The sequence below is a fragment of the Lutjanus erythropterus genome, chromosome 5 (assembly GCF_056507025.1).
Source record: "Lutjanus erythropterus isolate fLutEry1 chromosome 5, fLutEry1.hap2, whole genome shotgun sequence".
NCBI classification, from domain to species: Eukaryota; Metazoa; Chordata; class Actinopteri; order Lutjaniformes; family Lutjanidae; genus Lutjanus; species Lutjanus erythropterus.
This window is the reverse complement of record NC_139321.1, coordinates 20,754,775-20,780,029: the sequence shown is the minus strand read 5'-3', so window position 1 is coordinate 20,780,029 and position 25,255 is coordinate 20,754,775. Positions and strand designations below refer to the sequence as shown.

Genomic DNA, 25,255 nt, shown 5'->3' with positions numbered 1-25,255 from the left:
TTTGCTTTACTGATATTGTGTACTGCTCTAATGTGATGTTTCATTGACTTGTCTTTTGTGTGGCACCCAGGGTAATAAGTGATTGTGATCCTAAATAAAACAAACAAAAATAATAATATAAAATAAAATAAAGTGTTTTTTGTGGCTGCAGCTGCAGGGAAACTTCAATCAGAAATTATGCATTCACTGCTGCGCCAATGTGCTCCTGCTTCCAGGACTCCTGACTCTTGACTTTGGAAAGAGGTGGTTTTGCTAAACCACATCTGTGCGCACAGCTGTAGCCTTGAGGGTGAGCGCGCAGGAGCGTGTGGTAACAGTGAGAAGTTATTGTGTGTGAAGAGGACTAAAATGAAACTTATAGCTCTGTAACGTGCCTATACATCCACACAGACCCACCCTGTTGTCTCCTTGTGTCCCCCCGGGGTGCCTCTCTGCTCTGCCGTTAATCCCCACATTCTCCACCCCGATCCCGGCCCTTTGTGCCGGGGCGGGCGCTGGACTGCTGACCGGGGTCCGAACATACCGGAGCGCCTTTGTTTCAGAGCCCAGCAGCACTATGGGATCTGCTGAGCTGGTCTCAGCAGCGGGACAACAGCGACCAGCGGCCGCGCACAGAGCCGGGAGCGCGCCTCACCGCTACAGCTGTGCCAAATGGACTGGACGCGTGGTCAGAGTCAGAGCCGTGGACGCGCATGGGCAGGCGCGTTCCCCGACCACCGGTATAAAACTGAAGCGCCAGGTTCTCCCAAAGCTCTACGCGAGGCAGGCGGTAGGCGCGTACCACTCCAAAGCTCTTCTAATAAAGTGCCAATCTAGGTAAGGCTGCGTTCGACTCTGCTTTCACCACAGACAGACAGGCAGGCAGACAGACAGACAGACAGGTGCACTCAAGCTGCTTCACACAGGCACACACTGAAAACCAACAAGCACTTTCTGACACACCTGATCAACATGTTACCTGTTACCAGAACTGTGTTTTCACCTTTTTACAAAGTAAAGTAACTGTTTTTGGCCAGAAGTCCTCCGCATGTTTCAGCTCAGATTAGTTGTAGCTGTGTTGTGGTGTTTCTGTTAGTGGAAACTGACCAGTAACAAAACATTCAAAATAGTCTAGAATATTGAACCACTGATGCTCTAAACGAGGCTTTTGAGGGAAATCCATACTGTTTCCTCCGTACCCCTTTTGACCTTTTCTTCACCTCCTCCTCTTCTCTGTCCTCCTCAGGAGTAAAGATGTACAGAACTACAAGGTCCCCCATGATGCAGCCGCTGGTCAACTCAGGAATGGGCATGGCTCCTTTCTTCAAGGTAAACAAACGTTTGTTTGTGCACAAAGTGTGTATTCAAAACAAGATAAAGTGGATATGAGATAGATTTGTAGAATATGTGAATCTCTGCTCGGAGCTAAATTTTAATATTTTTTAAACTTTTGGTTCTTTTTCATTCAAACAACCCTTTAACATGGGTTGTTTTAATTGTTTTATTTCCCAGCTGTATGTTTTGTCATATGCATTCCCTTAATTGTAAAGTGTGTTGGGATCATATTGGATGGAAATTCTGCACTTTGATTGATTAAAAGGCGGATAAACTTTATGAAATAGGGCTGCAACTAAGATTATTTTCATTGTTGATTAATCTGTTGATTACTTTCTCAATTAATTGATTAGTTGTTTGGTGTATAAAATGTCAGAAAATTATGAAAAATATCAATCACTGTTTTCCAAAGCCCTAGAGGACATTCTCAAATATCTTGTTTTGCCCACAACTCAAAGATCCAATTATTGTCATAAAAGAGTAAAGAAACCAGTAAATATTTACATTTCAAAAGCTGGAACATGGATCAGAGAACTTTTTTTCTTGAAAAATTACTCAAACAGATACTTGGAGATGAATTTAATAATCCATGAATCAATTCATTGCAGCCCTAGTATGCAACCGTATTGCCAACTAATCTCATTTTGTCTCCCCAGGTGACTGTGTTCGAGCAGGAGCATTTCCAGGGCAAGTGCCTGGAGTTCACCTCCGAGTGCTGCAACATTCAGGAGTGTGGACTGGACAACATCCGCTCCATCAGGGTGGAGAGCGGAGCGTAAGTGAAACAAACTCTTCCTCTGGTAAACACAAGACAAAAATGAGACATAGTGTACTGACTGTAGTGTCTTCAAACTATCGAAGACCCAAACTGGTAAATAGTCTAAATCTGATCAGACAAGACTCAGACTTCTTCAGGTGGACGTACAGTAACAGATCTCTGTCCCTGTGTGAACAGCTGGGTGGGCTTTGAGCACCACGACTTCCAGGGCCAGCAGTTCATCCTGGAGAGAGGAGAGTACCCCCACTGGGACGCTTACAGCGGCTCCCTGTCTTACCACGTGGAGCGCCTCATGTCTCTGCGCCCCATCTACTGCGCCGTGAGTTTCAGCCCGTCTCTTCAGTGTTCAGGTGGCAATCAGCAATTACCTCCATGAATTCAAAATGCCAAATGTCTCTCTGCTCTTCCTGTCTCCCCTCCAGTCCCACCAGAGCAGCCGCATGATCATCTTTGAGAAGGAGAACTTCATGGGCCGCAGCGTGGAGATCTGTGACGACTACCCCTCTCTGCAGGCCATGGGCTGGATGATGCCTGAGGTTGGCTCCATGCACGTGCAGTGCGGCTCGTAAGTTCATTGTGAATCTATGTTAATGGCAGTAAATTGTTTATTTAATAATTTAAAGCAGTGGTTGTCAAAGTCTGAGACTGTGGTGCTCCCCCCAGACAAACCTATTCCCCCTGAGTCTCCTGGCCTAGTTTCACTCAATTCCTGGGTGTCTGTGGGATCATGATTCTGTTATTTGATCCCATAAACACTCAATAAAAGCCAAGATAGCCTAATATTTCTATTTGACATAACTTCAGACTGCAACAAATACATAAAAAGCTATTTATGAGTTTCTCACTCTGGGAAAAACAGTAAAATTCTCCCAAATATCTCTGACCAAATCACACACATTACTATTCTGTGTGATCTCCTTTTAATCGCTTTTGTTTTTTTCTTCATTTCCATTCAGTGAGTCTTTCCTGAAACTGTTTGGAGCCCCATCAGCTAGTTTTCTTGGGGTCCCCACCTACCATACAATACATAACACATTTCATAAATGAACATTAATGGTATTAATTTACATAAATTCAGTCAGTATACGTCAATATAGTAAAGCCAGTCAACACTGTGCATACATTTAGGTAAATATTCCTTTTAAATGATCATTTATTTTATATTAGAAAAATATTATAGAGTAAACGATTTAGTTGCGGAAATTCCAGTGCTGTGGTTATGTGTGTTCTTGCAGTAAACCATTTGATCAAATAGAAATGTTGACATCTTGGCCACACTGACAGAGAACAGAACAAGTCTGGCAGCCTGTTTTTGTGCGACTTGTAATTTCGCGAGGTTTGTTTTGGATGCAGACGACCACACTGCTGGAACGAATTTAATGATTTAGAAACAAGATGCATCTCCACATGTCCCTTCATTCTCCAGGTTAGTTAGACTTGTCTCTGTCTTATTTGGCTCAAAATATCAGTTATTGTAATCTGCAAACTAGACACATAAATCTTTACACTGTCACTATAAGCCCTCATTAGCAGCATGTGTTATATGTAATAGACATACCAGCTGGAGGCTCTAAGCACGCACTAAATCCCCACTCTGCTCCTAAAATAGTCCCACTAACCCTGTCCGTCCCCTCCACAGCTTTGTGTGCTACCAGTACCCTGGCTACAGGGGCCAGCAGTACATCATGGAGTGTGAGAGACACAGCGGAGACTACCAGCACTGGAGGAACTGGGGCTCCCACTGTCAGACCCCCCAGATCCAGTCCATCAGGCGTATCCAGCACTGAGAGGAGGACCGGCTGAGACTGACACAGCAGCTCCCCTCCACCTCCCCCCTCCCCCCTTTGCCCACAATCATCTCCTCTCTTTCTTTCTTTCTCTCTTCAATCCTCTCCTTCCTCTTGACTTGAGCCGCAACAGCCGCCCTGACCTGACTCCAACACCACCACTGATTTACAGCTGCTGCCAGAGTGTGATAAGAGACAATATCGCACTGTTAAAGCACAGGGAAACACACGCTCCACACACACACACGCATACGCCGACATAACTGACACACACAGTGTCTTTTTATTTGGTTTAGAGGTCCCTACACACTCACGCACAAGCACACACACCTGCGCTGTACTCTCACCTGAGCCGGGCGAGGAACCAAACACACAGAGGGGGAGATGAAGCTCCAGGGAGACCTCCCCAGCTGTTCTCACCCTGCTCAGAGCTGCAGACTGCGCTGTGGTGCAGCCCAGATGTGTTCTGTTGTTGTGTGTAGGAGGTTGATCCACAGGTTGATAACTAATAAACTCATTTTCAACTCATGTTCTCTTGTTTTATTATACAAGTGTGATATCACTTCCATCTGAGAGTGCGTGGACGGACGCTTGTTCAGAAAAACAAAAATACGTGAATAAAATGGTCCCTTCTCTTTGCAGTATGAAAAACACCACATGCAGGAGAGCAGAAAATTAGCACCAGCCAACAGCTAAATGCTGGTAAAAGTGGCTGCTAGATATGGCTGGTTAACTATGAACATTCACATCCACTAACCAAATGCTCAGCATTTGGTTAGTGGACAAAAAACCTGGAGAACAGCAGTCGTGGCTGATAAAGTTTTTGTCAGTTATAATGAGTTTTCATAATGTGAAAATGTCTATTGACACTTCTCAAATTAATGCATGTTGCAGGAGTTTCTGTTGATGTTTTGTCCAATAACGAAACCTTGTCAGTGTTAGATTAAGCTGCAACTGGCATGACGTCAAGCTGAAACTATAAAATGTGTACAACCGCCTTTCAAGTCAGGGTTTACACGGCATTTATTTAGATATGCCCGTAATCTAAGGTGCTTAATCAGGCAGATGTCATGCTATAAAGGGAGGTGAGGACTAATGAACAAAAAATGACAAGGGAGGAAACAGATTAGGCATCTTTAATTATTCATCAAGTTTATAGAGTATTTTCACTAATACTGTGTATTACATGACGTTGTTAAAAGCTTGATTCTGATTGGTCAATTACAGCATTCTAAGGTCTGTTACTTCTTAACTGCAGGCCGTTGCTATGGATGCAGTTCTAATCAGAATCTGGAGGAGCAATACGATGATTTTTAAATCCTTGAAATCTTTTAAAAATGTATATTTCAGCAATCGGCTGATTACCCTCCCATGTCAGCCAATGAGGAGCCTCTCCATTAGCACCTGGAGACAAGAGGGGAGGGGGAGGGGAGAAAGGGCAGACAGGAGGGAAAAACAAGCGCCTTTCCTGACTGGCACGTAACACCCCCACCCATAAGTCCAAACAAAGTTTGGAACTACATTATACAGCTAACCTAAATCGAGCTAAACAACCCTATAGAAACAAAAACAACCATTAATAACCAAGAAAATTCAATTCATATCGAAGAATCTAATCCAATACTCACAGACAACCAATGAGATCAGCTTAACTCTACACTAACAACCCTTTATAACTACACAAAAACTCCCCCATCACCTCCCAATATACACTGCCTCTCCCAGTTCAAATGACACAGCAACCTTGGATCCGAAGGAAGCACATTTAAGAGTACATGAAAACGGGGACAGAAGAAATGTAAAGGAAAGATGGGCAAATTTACAACAGGACATCCTATGACCAAGGCGCACGCGATAATGCATCTGCAACTACATTTGCTTTGCCTTTAATATGCTGAATGTCCAAATGGTAGGGTTGCAGAAACAGGGCCCATCGCATCAATCTTTGGTTCGGGTTTTGAAGGGAACGCAAAAAGGTTAACGGGTTATGGTCAGTATACACTACCAAAGTAGAGCCTGACCCCACATAAACATCAAAATGTTGGAGGGCCCAAATAAGAGCAAGTGCTTCTTTCTCTATGACGGAGTAATGCCTTTGGTACACTTTAAACTTCCTAGAAAAGTAACTAACTGGCCTTTCCTCCCCTTTTTCATCTGTCTGCAACAAAACTGCCCCAGCCCCAACATCACTTGCATCTACTTGCAACTGGAAAGGCAGATCCAGCCGGGGAGCTGCAAGCATGGGAGCGGACGACAACAGACTCTTCACCTGGTCAAACGCCTGCTGACAAAGGGGAGACCAAACATAATTGACATTAGCTTTCAGCAACCCAGTCAATGGGGCCACTACAGAAGCAAAATTGGCACAAAACCCTCGGTAATAACCTGCCAGTCCCAGGAAGCGCAACAACTCCCGCTTAGTGGAGGGAACAGGAAACGCTTGTATTGCCAAATCCTTGGCATGAATGGGACGAATGTCTCCTTGCCCTACCACCTTACCCAAATAGGTTACTGTAGCTTTTGCAAATTCACATTTGGCCAGATTGATAGTCAAGCGGGCCCAAATCAGCTGGTCAAATAGAGCCTTTACTCTTTCAAGATGTTCTTCCCACGTGTCACTATAAATCACCACATCATCCAAATAGACTGCGCAGCCCTTCAGCCCACGCACAACTTTATTCATCAACCTTTGGAATGTGGCTGGTGCATTACGCAGTCCAAATGGCATGACCGTGTAAGAATACAGACCTGTTGGAGTTACAAATGCACAGATTTCCTTAGCTCTTTTTGAAAGTGGAACCTGCCAATAACCCTTAAGAAGATCGAACTTAGAAACATATTTGGCCGCCCCCACCTGATCAACACAATCTTCCATCCTGGGGAGAGGAAAGGAATCAGGCTTTGTTACAGCATTAACCTTCCAAAAATCAGTGCACGGTCTATATGTGGAATCTGGTTTACTAACCAAAAGACAGGGAGAAGCCCAGCTAGAGGAAGGGAGCGACAGAGTGAGCAGAGGGCCCAGCTTTTAAGCCCAGAGGCCCAGGTGAGCTCAATCGGCTGATTACCCTCCCATGTCAGCCAATGAGGAGCCTCTCCATTAGCACCTGGAGACAAGAGGGGAGGGGGAGGGGAGAAAGGGCAGACAGGAGGGAAAAACAAGCGCCTTTCCTGACTGGCACATAACAATATTTAAAATGCAAATAAACTTTTTGGTACCAGGGAAGCTTTTAACAGTTTCAGGGCAGGCATTAGTTATCGAAGAGAGATCACATATAATGACCTAAATGTGTGTGATTTAGTTAAAGAGATAGTTCAGAGTTACAGTAGTTTTGGAGAATTCTACTGTTTTTCCAACTTTCCCAAAGTCAAAAACTACAAAATGCCTTTGGCTGGACCTTTTTTTAATGCATTTGCTGTAGTCTGAAGTTAAGTGAAACAGCAATTTTCTGCAATCTTGGCTCAAATGTTGAGTTTCTATGGGATCAAATGACATCATGACCCCACAGACATCCAGGATTTGAGACTATGCAAATAAAGGGAAGATGCCTTTCTCCAAGCTTTGTCTGAGGGGAGCCCCACAGTCTCGGACTTTAAATACCTGTGTACAAGTGCAGTAAAAATCAATTGCCTTTTCAGTCCACTAGATGGTGCTCAGTTGTTTTTGTTTTCTTCTGGTGAGGTCAGCAGAGGTCACAACCAGGAGGATTGGAGGGTTTTTATGACAGTGTTAAGTCAGTTTGTCTGTCTAACAATCCCATTTTGCTGTAATAAAAAATCTTAAAAGTTTTCCTTTGGGGGACATAATTTGCAGTTGAAAAAGTATCACAGTATTCAGCATACTGCAAAATGTATAAAGCCTCTGAACACCCACACAGGTGCTTCAAATTATTCTGGCTGATTAGACGTCAGGTTGAAGGTGGGTTGGAGCTTTGATGGGAATTTATTAGGTCACAAATCTCAATCTGCTGTTAAGAATGATAAAGGTGTAATTTGTCTCACACAAAACAGATGCAACAAAGCAACAGGAGACTCAGGAAGATGTTACGCAACTACAGCCTACACACCCACACTGTCCTGAGAAGAAGTCTGATCAGCCAGATTAATTTAAAACATTTGTGTGGGTGTTCACAGGCCTTATAATCACAATAATATTACTTAAGTATTGTGAGGCCTCTGGCGATTCCCACCCTTTCTGTTTAATTTGCTGGCTGGGAGAGCTCAACACAGTGCAACTGCAATCACACCGCACACACAAAAACACTTATTTATATATTCTCTTCATCGCTGAAAGAATATAGGCCACATTTAGGAAAAATGCTGAAAATCTCACAATTTTCACACAAACTGTCCTCACAGACTGCTGCTGTTGAGGCACTGCTACTGCCAGCCCTATCTTTCTACACATATTCCATGTTTCTTTGCAGAAACGAGGAAAAGTTGAAACCAGAAATTAGTGTGATCCCCCCTCCATTCAGACAGAGATGGGAAGGAGGAGAAAGAGAAAAGAGAAGAAAAAAAGAGTGCACTGTAAATATATTGCTATTCACCTGATTATTTTTATGACTGTGACATATTCTACAGATGCAGACATCCAAACTATGAAACTAGGTGTCGATGACTGTCAACACACTGTTTTCGGTGTGTATTTTCGCTGAAAATTGCGCACCACACGGAAAAATGAGGTGAGATACCAAATCTCTCGATGAAACATTGCTGCAGCCGCACTGCTCACACAGGCTGCGTGGCTGCTCTTTGGTTCACGTCCACCAAAATGAACAAAACGTTTCACCACACATATGCACTGCATATCAGATACATATCTTAACTATAGTTTATTTAGTTTCATTGTAACAGCAAAACAATTCAGTGTTTTTAGTGTCTATATGAACTTGTGATAATGCTGGAAGGTGAATAAACTAAACTGCTCACACAGGCAGTGTGGCCTGGGTGTAACTGATCAATAATATCAACAATGACGCTGTATGGGTGGGGCTTTACTTGATTTATTCAAAGTCCTGTACATCTGTGTCTTTTGTTTCAATCCCAAACATGAAGTCAGAACAGAGGAGATGCAATGCGGGAAGTAAAGAGGAGATTTTTTTTTATTGTAGAAATCTGGACTCAAAAGTGCCACAAGGAACAATGTGAAACGTAACTTTGACAATAAAACGAGGAAGACAAAAGTTTTCCTGGAACATTTACAAATTGTGGCAGAACAGAGGCTGACATTAGTAATCATATTTACAACTAATACAGTCACAGTCATATTTACAACTAATAAAACTCTCTTGATTCCTTTGTCAGTACATAAACTTGATTTTGTTTTATGCAGTCTTTCTAAACTGTTTTGTTAGTGTTGTTTTCAACACTTGACAGTTAAAACAAACTTTACTGAACATATCTGTGTAAAAATGACAAATTACTGAACTTACCAGTAACAACCTTGTAACTCTTTACATAAAGTCAATGGCTAAATATCTATAAAGTACAAAAAAATTATCTTAATCTTAGTCACCTTTGACAATAATTAAGTTGTATGCTCAGCTCGAGCTGCACACAAACTACATAATGCAGTTATGTTGATGATGAAACCCACTTAAGTGTCAGTCATTATGATGCACATCCTCTCTTTTCTGTATTTCAGTTCAAACAAACTTTCCCTCAACATTGGTGGAATAGGAAAACAAAAATGCCTCACGTGATTGTCAGTGTTTGCACATGGGGGTGAACGTAAGAAAAACAAAATTAAACCACATTTATCTTGATTTCTGTCACTCTTACTTTTTCTACCTGTTCTGTAACTCACAGATAAATGAAGCAAACTCAGGAATGTTTTAGCGTTTTTGTGAAATGTGCAAAACAACAAAACTAAAGAAGACAAAGTGAAAGAAAGCGACTGCTCTGTCTTTGCACCGGATTGGACGCGACATGCTGATGTAGGAGCATCTTAATCTGACGTTTTCTGTTTACGAGCTCACCTTGACTCATAGAGCAAAGACCACTGACGACACTTGGGTTGTCTCCTCCTCCACAACGTCAATGCCCTCGCCCCCTTCCTCTTTCTCACCCTTTGACGACTCCGTCCAGCTGATGATCACTGGATCAGGCGCGGGACTGGAACCTCCAATCAGATCAATGTCCTCGTCTTTGTCCACGTCCCAGCTCCCTGTTGAGCCCAGGCTGACCTCAGGGAGTGAAGGACGTGAAATGGAAGGTTTCATATCAGCGAAATGTGACAGAGCTGTTGCTGCTCTGTTCTGCTCTTTTTGGTGGTCCTCTTCCTCGATTCCATCCACATCGATGATCTCATCACTGCTGCTCTCCATCTCTTCATCCGTCAAACACACCTCAGTTTCTCTTAAGTAACCAAGTTGCAGATCACTCCACAGTGGTTTCTCCTCTTCCTCTTGTCCCTGTAAACAATCTCCTACACTGGTCAGCGAAATTGTCTCTACATCGATTATGTCCTCTGTGTCTATGGCTGCAGATTCAGAGCTCGGTGTGCATGTTTCAGAGGTCGGCTGTGGTGTTTGCTCAAAGCAAACCCTCTTGTTCACAGTTTCATCATCACTTGTCTCCTCCTCGGACTCTGCTCCCCTTTTCTTTCCCCTCCTCGAAGGCTCCACTGCCTCCTCCTGTGGCTGGAAGTGATCTTGATCTTTCTCTAATTGTTCATCCACAGGCTGCGGCTGAATTGGTGGTGTTGAAGTCTCATCACTAGGTAAACTGAGAAGATGTCCATTTTTCTTGGGCCTGCTTGGCTCCTCAACACAGGACAAACTGTCCTATAAAATAAATTAACCTCATCAGATTATACAGAAAAACACAAAACAAGAGCCTACGAAGATGCTGGAAGGCCATACTATATCATCACACTAACATTAACCTGACAGTCATATTTAAACTATTAACCCAATGATTTTCATAATGATTTTCTTAAATATTTTTGATTCATATCACAATTAATTTATCCAAAATAAATATCAAAAGTGTGTGTGACTGATATTTCAGTCTTTCATTCCTGATCATAAAAATATTGGACCTCAAATTAAGAAGCATTAATGCGATGCGATACTAATTTAATCACCAAACAGTCATGGCATAGATTTATTTCATCACTAGAGTTATGTGCAGGTCAGATGATGACTGAAAATGTATTTTTGCATCAGTGTCAGGCAAGAAAAGTAACTGAGCACTTTACAGTCTGTAACAACAGTCACAAACTAACATTAATTGTAGCAGTTTTCTTACTCATGCATATGATTAAGGTAAACAGAAAATATAAAACAGACAAATAACACTGTTAGATAACCCAGGTGTAAAGTTACAACAGTATAAATTTAAAACAGCGGTGCCAACACTACTTTTAACATGGTATGATGAAGAAACATTCAGAAAATCAATTTTAAGTGACGGTGACTGACAGAAACACATTCCACGTGTTGATAATCCTGATAAATCGTGCTTGGTTGCCGACAGAAAATAAATGACAGTCAATCCAATAGTTGTAGACATATTTCAGTCTGTAGCAAAGTGGTGAACCAATTGATCAACCAATATTGCCAGCCCTAAAGTCTCGCTGTTAGTGAGGCTAAAAACAATCATGTAAAAACATGGTACCTGTTTCTTTACAGAACAGATGTTTGGAAGACGTTTATGTGTTTTCGATCTTGTAAAAAAAACACAATGCTCACCATTTGTGCTTCCCTAAACCTGCTCCTGAATGGGTACATCTTTCTGGTCCACGTGTGCAGCCCATTATTGCCAGACAGGTGGTCATGTGGGCATTTCTCCGATGAAGAACTGCTATTTGTTTTTGCAAGACTCTGAAAAATAAAAACACACAGACAAATGTATCAGTTATCAGATGTGTCTTAAAAAAATGTTTTTTTCTTGACTGATGGTGACAGCAGACTTCATCAGAGGCATTAGTGGAGTGTGTTAGTGTAGAAATGTTTGTCACCTTAATGTCCAGACTCTGACAGCTGTGTCCCTGCAGTGTAACTCTTGCTGGCAGCAGACCACTCCTCTCCAGTTTCACCACAGGCATCTGCTGGAGCTGCTTGTCTCCTCGGTCAGGGATGGTTTTGGTCTTTGCGTTACTTGATGGAGCTCGCTTCCTCACCCTCGGCTTCTTTCTCTCCAGTGAGAACATATATTCATTTTTTCTTTTTCTCCTCCGTCGTTTGGTTGATTCTGCGTCTCTCCCTGGTGTTCCCGCAGTACCTATGGGTGCAGCGGCACTGCAAACCGGAGTCTTGCGTGGCTGTGAACACGTGTTGTTCTGGCACTGTTCAGTTATTTGAGAGCTTCTGACGGGAGTCTCTGTGCAGCTCTGAACACCCAGTTCCACCTCCTCCCTGAAAGTGGAGCTGTCAATGTGCTGCTCAAAGGACTGGAGGAAATTCTCTAACATCTCGGTCAGCTCTCCCTCTCCCTGCTGCCGCAGGACGGGCTCCTCACAGCCGCAGCCACCTACACCATTGGTTTCAACTTCTTTGTTTTGGGCCAAAGTTATGCCAGAGGAGGCACACCTGCTGCTCCTGGTTGGAGGAGGAGGAGGATGAGAACATGGAGCACCATTGTTGGTGTTTGGTATAATGTCGAGGCCCATCATCACTTCCTCCAGTAGACGATCAATGTGTTCGGGCTGTTCCACTGGAGGTGGAGGGGGCAGAGGAGGTACAGGGGTACTGTGGAGGAAAGACGATGCTGGAGACACGTAGGAGGCTGCAGGTGACAGCAGAGCATGCAACGGAGAAGGCTGGAGGGAGGGGCTGGAGGCAGAAAAGGTAACTGACACTGTTGATTTGGCCCTCGCCCTCCGAGCTCTGCCGACAGGGAGATCATCCTGAAACAAGCACCAAATTTTTAACACCATTACAATTTTTTTAACTATGCCACAGCTGGATTATGGAACCCCTGTTTCAAAATAAAATACTGTATTTCAAGATGTAAAATGCTCTCAGAATTGTGGCTGGTAAGGTTTTGTATTTAATTTGAAAATCCAACCCTGAATGTTTTGAATCTGGCACTAAAGGACAGCAGTGTGTCCGGACTCTCACCTGGTTAAACTGCTGCGTTGTACTCCTCCGTCCATGCTGTGTGTTACCTGCTCCTCCCTCACTGTAAGGCATGTCTCTACTCAGGCTTAACTCCCACCCTTTGCTGCGCCCTCTCCTCCTCTGCCTGGGGGGTTTCAGAAGCTCTCTGGTCTTCAGGTACAGCTTCCTGCCTGCAGCTCCACCACCCTGACCCGTCCTGGATGTCCTCATGCTCCACCTCTGCAGGAACAACTTGTGCAGCCTGCTCACCCCCACCTCCTGCACGTCCACCGTCTGTGTTAACCCTCCTCTCCCTCTCCCTCTCCCTCTCCCTCTCCCTCTCCCTCCTGTTCCCGCTCGAGGTCTCCTGGCTCTTCTTTCCCCTGTCCCAGCTCTCCTGGCACCTCCCCTTGCTGCTGCCCGCCTCCCCCTGGGTCGTCCCCTACAGGGACCCTCCTTTTTGTCCGGGTCCAGGAAGTAGTTGATGTATCCTGGGATGTTGCCTTGAAACTGCTCCAACTGCTCATTCTCACTTTCCTCAGCCACTGTGATGTCTGTTTGTGGGGTGGACCACCAGCTCTGAGGGTCTGCAGCACATGGGGTGGAATAAGGTTGGAGGGGCAGGGGTGCAGAGGTGTATGGTGGTGCCAAAACAGCAACAGATGTGCGTTCAGCTGCTGTGGAGTCCACAGGGGCAGAGGAGGGGTAGTGTGTGTTTTCATCTGCTGGGTAGACGAGGGATATGGGGACATAGGGGATCTGAGGTGGTAGAAGGTGGGAGTCTGTCTGTCCTAAACTCTGCAAAGCAGCCATGTCGATGGTCTCAAAAGTGGCTGCAGGGTGAGAGTGAGGAGGAGGAGGAGGAAGAAGAGGGGGGTGAGCTGTGTTCACCTGCATCTCCTCTGTCTGAGTCCATGAGTCTTTTTCACCCTCTGACAGGGTCTCTTTCCACAGAAAGGTGCCCCCATCCCTCACTTCTCTCCTCCACCTGCCCCGTCTCCCGTCAGTCTCTTCAGGTTCCGTCTGCACTCCTACCTCTGCACACCAGCCATCTCTGTCCTCATGTCTGCTTCTACGATCTCTTCTCGTGACCTCCACAAGTCCATGGATGCCCAGCTTGGCTGCAGCAGAAATGGCATCTTGCTTCTCCGCCTCCCCCTCCCCTGCCATCTCTCCAGAGTACAACAGTCGGACCATGTGGAGCAGCGTGCAGGTGCCCAGAGCCTTAAAGTCCAAGAGACGGCTCTGGCCCACAGGGGGTGGTGGCGTGGAGGACAGAGCGGAAGAGATATGGGGGCTGACGGCTGAGAGGATACAACTGTGTGCAGGCACCGATATACCTGCAGGAGAGGGAAGATGTCAATAATGACAATAGCTTCAACATTGATGTGACACCAGAATACGAGGTGTTAGGATGTGAAAATGTGAAGAATTAACACCTCGTCTATATCAAGGTTATTATAGTGAGCATTACTGAAAATATTAAAAACCAAACTAATTTTTAATCAATGAACAATAAATTGAAACAAGCAAACACACTCACAAACTGACTGAAACTAAACTGAACTGAAAACAAATATTAAAAACAAAATAAAAATAAAAACTAATAAAATATACAAAACTAACTAATAACTCTGGTTTATATGCAAACCTCCTACATCGATAACTAATAATTAACAATGTAATATGTGTTCAATTTAGCTGCATTTGTGAGGATATTTGTACCTTCTGTCCTGAGCAGAGTGTCACAGAACTGGCTGCACTGTTGCTGCCTCTGCAGCTCAGCGAGGAGGAGGGCTTCATACCCTGGTCTCTGGTAGCACCACATCTCGCCATCCACTTCAGAGGAGGAACAGAGAGGACTTAACCAATAAAGGTTATGACAATTCATATTTGGACTTCGGTGCAAATTCTAGCTGGTCAGAGTTGACTTCAATCAACAGGGATGCACAACATTAGACTTTTGCACATATCAAACATATTCATATTTTCCAACTAATTTTGGCCAATTCTGATTTTGATATATACATTTTTTTCCATCTAGTTGCAGACATCAAGTCCTTCCTGTACAGCTAACATATTATTATATCCTCTGTTATTGTGATAGCCCACTGGTAGATGTAGGCAGAAAACACAATGCTTTTCAAAAAATGTAAACATTCACTGGACAAAATAAGAAAACTCCCGCTGAAAGGTTTTTCACTAGTGCTCTTTTTTCTTTTTCAGCCAGTACCAATGAGGTGCCAATATTATTGCGTAATCAAAACAAACATCTTCAGTCCATATTTCTACAGTGTGAAAAAAAAAACATTACACTCTGCACATTTCTGACTCTTTGGTAAATTATGTGCACAAAGCTGCTCAAGCAAGGCAAACCTGTGAAATGTGTTGTACTGATGAACCGATCTATTATGACTCAACAAATACTGTGATCCTGATCCATTATACAGAGATAGAGATAAAAGATCATTTTTAAGGTGCAACAAATTACAAACGGCGTATTGCATACGACATAGTCACAGGATGCACATAATTTTTACATAATAACTGTGATTGTTTGATCAGTTAATGGCAGTTCATAAAATTAATATTAGTGATTGTGTTCAGATTAATTTGCATTATTACATCAACTGCTGAAGAGATTATTGAGCAGGGTGCAGGAGTACTGTTTATTTAAATCAGTCCAATAATAAGCTGGTACAGTGACAGCAGTAGTGTGTTTTATTTAAGTATACCATTAATTAGATTAATTCAGTTAATACTGTAGGTATATTTTGATAGTCACTGGCTTGACTTTTTTACTGTACATTCAATGTTGAGTTCTTATTAGCACATATTAACAGCCATAAATGTCAGTGCATTTCTAAATCCTAGTAAGTACCTTTAACAGACTCCAAATTATATTAAAAATTTCTTTTTTCCATTACAGTACAATCATGCTTCCCTATAACTGTTTTTTTTAAAATTAGTATTAGTAGTATTAGTATTTAGCAGTAGTAGTATTTTTTTTTACTGAAAATAAGGAACAAAAAAACTTTCTCAGACGAAGGGACAAACTTCTTTTTTCCATGTTCAAACTATTTAAACTGGTACCCGCGTCCAAATACGTTCAAAGACGTGAGGTAAGTCACACCTGTAGGTTAGCATCGGTGCAGACAACTAGCAGCTAGCTAGCGGTGCACAAGACGACCTGACCGCCCAGACCGAGGAGGTGTAAACTAGTCATAATAACAAACCACCTGTTAATTAGCATGTCATGAACATTACAGCACTGTCTTTAACAGCACTCTTCTGCACAACCAATGCTGTTTGAACTACTTTAGGCGGGCATACTGTGACTTCGTTAAATACAAACGCGGGCAGGCGCCTGACAGACACCAGCTTCACTCACCGTTTGCGGCTCTCAAAGCTCTCCTTAAATCCTCTTTAAATCCATGCCAACGTCAATGAAATAATTTTAGCTTGTTTACAAAAAAAAACCCGTATGTTTCAAAGTAAGTGAACAGACAGTTTGTTTCTCAGCTGTTTTTTCTGACCTGAGGTCATCCATGGGTTAGCGTTGGTCAGCAGCGGCAACGCCACACTGCAGTGTGACGTTTCGCCCGCGGGGGGCAACAGTGTCACCAGCCGTCACAGTGAGGAGTCGCGTCTAGAATGGAACGCTTCATTTGCTAAACTCTCGCGAGATATGTAGAGGCTGTTTCTTCATCGTGCTCCTTTTATAAACGTATTATATTTTGTAATACAACAACACGGTGGTTAGGACCTGCTTATCTAAAGGGACACACAACATGTGGCCATAGTCAGAGGCCAAGACCATGTTATGGGTTGAAATGCTCACTCTCGCGAGATCTTTCGCGAGTCTGGGGTTTCCTTCAAGACCCGACTCCCCTGACCGCAGCGCAGGGCGGTCAGAGATTACAGAGAGCATTTTAATTCGAGATAAGTAACGCCTGCTAGTTCCTTTCTCGCTTCAAATGGGTTAGTGTAAATCTATATATACATATATATATATATATATATATATATATATATATATATACCTTTTTGGTGGTGGGTGACCGTATTTAGATACTATCTTGGCTGGTGGCCACATACAAGTAAGTAAAGAGACCAAAACTAACTAGCAGCTAAAACTAATCCAGTAGTAGAACAGCCCTGCTAATAGATAATTGAATTTCATCATATTAGGTGTCTGTTTGTATTGCTGTTGAATTGTATTGCACTGCACTCTGAGGTGTTTATACAAAGTGTTAGCAAATACACCTTACACACCACCAATACACCACCTTGATATAACACAGCATAATTTAACAGCACCACAACCAACAGGCTCCAATTGTGATGTTGAGCTGTCAGCTCTTTAAATGCAGTTTAAACATACTAACTTTAATGAGGATAGGATTAATAAAGGGTTTACACTGACTACCTCTATTTGGGTGGACATGAAGTGAGGCAGGTCACTTGAAGGAAAGAATAACACATTAATCTTTTAAAACATGAAATTTTTAATATGAAAGCAATTAAACACACACTTGCTAAATTAAACGCACTGGGGATTTTTGCTTCAACACCCTTACTTGTTCTGGTACAACCAGTCTCTTAGTGTAGCTAATATATTTGATTTTAATTTATTATTAGGTAGGTATATATTTCTATGTAACTGGAACTAGTTTGGTGACTTCTGTCCTTGTGCTATTGTTACACCACATTTTAATTAGAGAAACGCTATATATGGCACATTACTGTGGCAGAAACGACACTCCATACTAAGACTCATAAAACATAATCCCATGTTAATTGTTACCACTCAACTCTGCTGCAGTCTGTTGAGGATCTTCTCTGGGGTAAACACTTTTAATGACCGACCTTGGATACCATGTTACTGAGTAATACGAATAAACACATTAGCAAGATTTTATTTTTATCTATCTATCTATATATCTATCTCTCTCTCTCTCTTTCTCTCTCTCTCTATATATATATGTTGTCTTGTACACACCTTGCAATCACTCCCTGCCTCCCTTTTCATTGAGCATTAGTATAAAAAAATCACATTCATAAAGATATCAAAATTTTAACAATAATTCAGAGTAATACACAATAATCCAGGTGTTTTAACCAGTTTAACATTGTGTTATGTGTCGGTGTACTTGTGAGAAATGGTTTCTATGGTACGGTACATCAGGATAATTATTGTCTATTGTCAAGTTCAGGTGTTTACTTCATTGGAGGTGTGAAAAACAAGACAAAGTCTGCCACTGTGATCTGTTTTCACTGTGGTGTTCATGGAAACTTAAAGGATAGGTTCAGAAAAACAACGTCTAAAGTGCAGCTGAAACTAATATGATCCTGAGTTTATCAAGTAAAATTGATATCCTACATTCTTTATATTACACAACTCCCTCTCTCTGCTTCCATGGAGTTTGCTTGCTGATTCATGGTGCAGTGGGAATTTTATACCAAAAACACTGTAATTTTGGAAAATCCTCACTTGATTTGTCTAACTCAGACAGCTGAAAACTATTAGCTTGAGGAAGAAAAATTAACATCCACTGTCAAATAAATAGATAATATTCATAAAATTGATACGGATTTATATGTTCTTTTAAAGACTTTATAGGCAGTTTAAGTGCCATCTTTGTAAACAGTTTACAGAATTCCTGTCCAAACACCAGAGACAAATCACTTCAGTGCTATTCAACATCAATAGCAAGTGGACCAAACAGGAAAATCACTAGGGGTCTGTTGGTCACACAGAATACAGTGTCAGTTAATGGACACAAATAACTCTTATAGCATTATGTGAATGGATATATTCCCTCAAGCCCTCAGGAAAGCTGGCAGAAAATCAGCCATGCGTCTTCAAGTTGTATTCTTTCATCACAGCAAGGCGTTCACTGCACAGTAAACATTTGTTGGAGCTGGCAAAGAAAACTAACACTTCAGTCTGTCCATTCACTTTAAAATGAAAATACAATTTTCACAATCACTTTGCATCTCTTTTTTTTTATCTTTGACAGAGACACATTTTGAAGCTTGTTGTTTGCTTAGCCAATGTGAGTTTCTCCGTGGCCCATTAACCCAGAGTGCAACATGAGGCTGGACTGAGTGAATGACAGGTGTGGAGCGGGTGTAATCCTGCTGCAGCCAATCACAGCACATAGGTGCTTTAAAAAGACCTAACCAATACAACACTGGTTCAGATCATAAAGTCCGTCTATGATTCAGATGTCTAAAAGTAGCTCAGAGATGTACGTTTTGTTTATTGGAGCACACACTTGCCAGCTTGATTTACAAGTGGCCTCTTATGGGCCATAAAAAAATCAAAAGGGCCTTATCCATCCCACTAGATGAACAGGCCTGTATTATATTCTATACAGTAAAAAATGACATCTCTCTGTGCTGCCATGGAAAGCGTTGTCTTGCTGGTGGACAGACGGTAACACAAAATGGGAATTTTGTACTAAAAAGATTGTAACTTTGGGGAAACAAAGTCACCACAGCGATGAGCTACATAAAGAAGACATACATCAATTGCATATAAAGAATAAATCACATAAGCATAAAATGAAGCGCCGTTGAATCAAAAAGGTTGTTATATCACTGTCGCCCAGTCTTACATGTTTCAAAAGACTGGAGCACACTTGACTGATTGAAGTTTGTTTTCTTCGATCTGAGAATCGCTCGATTCAGCTGCACATTGCTTGAAGATGTGCAAAGCGCAGCCAGTCTTTCATGCTATTTCCCAACCCATAATTGCACTAGTCCGGGGGTTCTGGTCAAAAGGACAGATAGGGGACATAAACAACAACCCAAAATAAATAACTCATATAGTTAAATTATCAGTCTTTGTCCATTTAAAAGCACTGAGAGCTGGTGTAATCCCTGTAGTCCTTGTTGCTCATATCCACAGTGAAAAGCAAATTCCTCCACTTTTTGGTGTCAGTTCAGGTCACTTCATATAAACACTTCAGGTCGTCTCATTGTCTCCGCGCAGCTCAATGAGGACTTGCTCCAAGGACGAGAAGGGGACTGGACTGAACACCTTGGTGGGTTTTGGTGAGTCCTGCTGGACTGGAGCAGGCCGGGGCCAGCGCTCGTTGAACTTGACAAAGAAGAGCGGGTCTTTGAAGGGCCCGCCGTAGATGATGGCCTGCATGAGGTAGACGAGGGCCACGACCATGAAGCTGATGAGGAAGAAGGGGATAAAGGGCCTCAGGTGGTGCCAGGCCACCCAGAAGCCATAGCCTAGGCCGCCAAGCCCGCTTTGCTTCCCGGTGTGGGTGGTGTGGCGGGAAGAGTCCGGGGCCGGAGTGCGATTGGGGGACTCATCGTCTGAGTTGGAAGAGGACGGACTGGGGACACCGAGTGAACCCATGAGGGCGAGACTGAGCGGTTTGTTTGCACTTCAACAGTTTGTACTCCACAGATCAGCTCCGAGAATCATGAGGAAGGAGGGCCACACTTAATCTCCCAGTGGTGTGGTTTCCCTCTCTGATCAGGCATGGTAACACTCCCTAATGTGGACTTCCTGTGAATAAATCCTGTGCAAAATTCCTCCCAGTGATTGTTCCTCTCTGCACTTGTGCTGTATTCCTCTGGTCTTCTCCTCGCAGCAGTTTTCCCGCAGATCTCGTGTGCCGGAGTTGAATGTTGCTGCTTCTATTTGAGCCGAAGAGAGCGATAGAGAGGAAATGAAGAACAGCGGAGGAGCTCTAAATAGATATGACACCCAATGACAGGACACAGGGAGGGTGGGAGGGAGAATCTGCTGCGTTTGGTGGTCTCAAGTTTAAGGAAGGGTGTGTGTGTACCAGCTGCACAGGTTACAAACATCACACACACTCAATGACTAACACAGACATGCACGCACACTTGTCACTCAGATATACACACTCGTAGCAGCTAGAGGACAAAACAATTTATGTTTCACTGCTGTTTATTTACTGTGGCAGCTGCAGCCATAGAATAACCTATATAACTTTACACTTGTTGTCAGGGATGTAGCCAAGGTTATAGATATACTGAGGTCAGGAGTACTCCTGTGAACCCCCATCTTCTTTTTAATACTTTATTCATTCAGTCCGCTGTATTATATATTATTTAAATTATACTTTCCAACCTGATGGTCTAAATGCTGTTTCAAGAGAGAAAGACAAACATTCATGGAGACATTTTATATTCAATAGGAGTGAGTAGCAAACCTTAAAGCAAAGGTTCACATATGTTAAATTTTTTTTGGAGGAATGGAGCAAAATATGTCGAGGAAAACTGAGTAAGAATACAAGCATAAAAAACAAAATGTGGGTCATTTGCACAATAAACGCGGAGGCAACACAAGGACTTATGATGTGGTCTGAGTATAGCACACTGCAGAGTGGTGCTGCCACAAAAACTAGATGTACTGGAATGATATTAGAAATTTTAAAAAGCGGTAGCAAAGTTTTCCAGTTCTGTCTGAAAACGAAACTCACAGGCTCGCATGTGTGTTTCAGGAGCAGTTTGTCACAGTAATCGTTCCTCTGCTCCAAACAAGCCGTGAAGAAATTCCTCTCTAATGTGATTCCAGTAAAAATCATCAAGGAAATCATCAATAAACTTACAGTCTGTTTATGACAAAATTCCTCTTTATTTTATTTCTCCCCCTGTAGCTGCTCAGAATTAATTTTACACAAAAATTACTATCTTTTTATAAATTCAGAGCATGAAACAAAACGTGTTAAATGTATCTAGTATTAAAACGTGTCAGGTCACTTAACAATTGGTATGAAATGCTTGATTAGATTCTTAGTTTGATTGCTGGTTCTTCAATCAGATATTTAATTATTTAAACCACAAACCCTTTTAATCTTCTCTAAAAAAAAAAAAAAAAAAATGTTTTAAAAAAATCTAACCTTGTATTTTTTAAGCCAGTGGTTCTCATAAAAATAGACAATGAAACAAAGTTGAATTAATTATTTATGTAGGGGAAATAAACAAGTGTCTGCTATCATGCTGTGCTTTATTTCACTAAAATTCTACTTGAATAATTTATTTATTTTTATTATTTATAATTGTAGGGTGTGTGTGTGTATGTGAATATTTTTCAGAACTGACAGAAAAAGTTGCTCTAAATAAAGTATTTGAAGGGCAACAATACTGATACCCATTCTTGATTCTTCATCTTTGGGTTTTACATTTTTCTTTAGCTTACTTATTTCTCATTTCTTACAGTGAGGTTTCCTTGAAGATAAGACTCATCATGTGTCACTCGGACAGTGAAAAGGCAGCTTATACAGACGTGTCACCTTTTGACCACTGGATTTTTAACATTTCACAGACAAAACCATTAGATAGAACATCTGGTGCCCCCCAATGTTTATCCTTGGAATTGTTTGATGTGGCCTTTTTTGGCCTCATGTGGCCACATTTGGAGGTACCCATTATATTTCATTTGTTCCTTTTGTTTTTCATCAGCTTTTATTGTCACTGTCGTTTTAAAAATCTGTCCATTTTACCAAAGTCTGACTGCCTTGCCATGTAGAAGAAGCCAGTTTCCACTGTTAATGGTTGACACATGCTTGACTGGCAGGAGGAGGACTGATATATCTGTTTATTAAAGGTTGTTAGACTAGTATTCACTGAAATATGAAGATTTTTGGAACTTTAATATTTTGTTTATTTTGGAGGCCCTGGACAAAAGTGGTAGGATCTCCACTGCAGTAACCACAAAATATAGCATCAAAAATAAAATGTATCTAAAGAAAAATCTCCTCCTGCTTCTTTTTAACTGGCTAACTTAAGATTCATTGCGACTCTGCCTGTGAAAATGTAAACACAGGCTGATTTCAGAGTATGCAACCTGCGGGCAGGTGTGTTAAGAACAACTGAGAAATAGACGATCGTCTGGTGGATGGATTTGTTTGCTTGTGGAGGCATCAGTAATGAGCTGAAACTGTTTCATAACTAGTTAAAAAAAAACCTGTAGGAGGTTTAAATGGATGAATCTGAAACCTTTTTACAGAACCCCCGGGGGAATCCCTGGACTAAGCAATCAAGAAAAAAAACTGGAGTTTGACGATGATGATTGATTGACAATGTTGATGATGATACTCTAGGAGTTTTTAATTTTAGAATATAAACCCCCCATATTAATAAAACACACAGGGCACCTCAGAGTCACCATTATGACCTATGACTCTGCATCTTACAGTCATTTCAGTACTTGTGGTAGTGTGGGAATGTATTGCTTAAGTGTCTTCACCTTTATATCTAAAGCAACGTTCTCCGGGAAGTTGTGTGACTGTGTGGGTCACTTGCTGACACATACACACCATAACCTGACTAATATCAAACTTTCACACTCTGACTGCACTTACAGCCCTCGTGATCCAGCAGCTGCTTCTCGATCTGTGCGGGATGCCTCAGATGTGCAGCATACTGGAAACGCCGAGACACTTTCGCGTCCTCGTAAAACCCTCGCCCGTTTCTTCTACATGTCTGGAGGCTGTCAAACATACACACAGTCACACAAATGCACAGCTGGTCCCTGTCAGCGTGTGTAACCGGAGACAACAAGCAAAGCTGAGAATGTCAACACTTAAAACTCCTTAACTGCGCTGCGGCGTGTGTCGTGTTTGAAGGTTAACCGGCTTTACGCAGGCATGGACATGAAGCCTGAGCACAGTCTGAGGTCTTAAATTAGGAAATGAATGAGTTTAAAAAAGACCTCAAGGATAACAAGCTTTGACAAATAGAGCGTCCAAAAAAAAAAAAAAAAAAAACTAATGAAGCACACTGATGTTGGAGAGTGAATGTATGACATAGTGTCAAATTTGTGTGTGCTTGCCATTTGCTTTAACAAGAGTGCAGGGATGAAATTACCCAGACGAACAGACTGGCTCTCTTTAATTAGACGTGTTTATCTACATGATACAGCAGTCCTTCCTCACCTCGCCACACAGCCACATCAATCACACGTCACCAAATCTTGTCTAAGAAAAGATCTTTATTTATAAAAACAACAGTATTACCAGTTACATACTTTACTGAAAAAAGCAACTTCTCAGAGCCAAGGCAGGTATGAATGGTACATCATAATTTTACATGGATAGGCAACATTACAAATATACTGTGTGTGTGGAGAGTAAAAAAAAACAAAACAAACAAAGATGATTGGTCTCTTTTGCCTTAAAAAAAAAAAAAAACTCGGCGGTAAAACTGGGACTAAAAAGTTGAACAAATTGCATAATGCTCTCACCCCACCGCTCCCACACGTACAAACCCCTGAAATAAAATACAAACAAACCAGACACTAAGTGAAAAAAGGTAAAAACAAATAGATAATAGACCAAAATGTGCTTTTTGTCCACCTCCCAAATTTAAGTTAAACGTCAGTTTCTCTCCCCAGTATGTCTGTTAAAACTAGAGTCTCCTCTGAGTGAAGAAGTCTCCCATCTTTAAAGGGACAGTTCAACCCAAAATCAAAAATACATGCTTTCCTCTGGCATCTGTGGTGCGATTTATCCAGCTCGACTGTTTTAATGTGTGTTGCAGTTTGTAGATATGAAGAGTAGAGATCTCTGCCTTCTGTCGAATATGATGCAACTACATGGCACTCAGCTTGTGGTGCTCAAAATGTACAAATCATTAGCAAAACTCAAAAGAGACATCTCTTTTCAGAAATCATGACCTGGTTACTCGAGATCAAAGGTCAAACTCGAGGCCCCCATACTAAATCTGGCTTGGCAGCTCTTTTCATGTGGCCCACGAGAGCTTGCAAAGGACATAATTTGTGCAATACATGCATTATTTTACTTGCGTATTTCTTGTAAATATGTGACTTTAATCTCAGGGAATATCAAGTTTTTTTCTTGAATATCCAACTTTGAGCTTGGAAATTTGATGTTTTTCTGTGAATATTACACCCCCCTTTGAGGGCAACCATGATGCTGATGTGACCTTTTGACCAGATGCATGTAGGAACTACTTTCTTTAAACCATAGAAAGAAAATAGTTCCTAGTCTTTGGATTATCAAGAGTAACTGGGTCATGATTACTGGAGAGAGATGTTGCTTTTGAGTTTTTCAAATGTATTTTTGTTGCCCCATCATATTCCAGAAAAGACAAACATTTCTACGGTTGATATCTCCAAAATTCTGTAAATCACACAAAACTATCTGATGGATAAATATGGATAAATAGCATTACAGGTAAGAGGAAAAATATGTATTTTTGATTTGGGGTAAACTGTCCCCAAGTGATTTTTTTTTTTGTTGTTGTAAAACGGCACATCACAAATGCCAGTCTGAACAAGAAGCAGCAAGTAGTGATTTTTTCCTTTAAAA

At 41.9% G+C, this 25,255-nt stretch overlaps 1 protein-coding gene and 1 pseudogene across 2 annotated transcripts; one reads left to right on the top strand and one right to left on the bottom strand.

The window, feature by feature from the left end:
- Positions 1–742: 742 nt before the first annotated feature.
- Positions 743–4,407, top strand: cryba1l1 (crystallin, beta A1, like 1). The gene is made up of 6 exons (XM_084719106.1): positions 743–816; positions 1,226–1,308; positions 1,971–2,089; positions 2,270–2,411; positions 2,515–2,657; positions 3,732–4,407. Exons 2-6 carry the CDS (start codon positions 1,234–1,236, stop codon positions 3,877–3,879), a joined length of 627 nt encoding a protein of 208 aa, XP_084575232.1. The 5' UTR covers positions 743–816; positions 1,226–1,233; the 3' UTR covers positions 3,880–4,407.
- An 846-nt stretch (positions 4,408–5,253) lies between these two features.
- LOC146326760 (uncharacterized) lies at positions 5,254–23,406 on the bottom strand (annotated as a pseudogene). The gene is made up of 8 exons (XR_014770634.1): positions 23,288–23,406; positions 14,652–14,765; positions 12,948–14,266; positions 11,846–12,733; positions 11,577–11,708; positions 9,796–10,667; positions 6,080–6,160; positions 5,254–5,283 (listed from the first exon to the last, which is right to left on the bottom strand). The product of XR_014770634.1 is annotated as an uncharacterized LOC146326760 (transcript).
- Between the last annotated feature and the right edge of the window lie 1,849 nt (positions 23,407–25,255).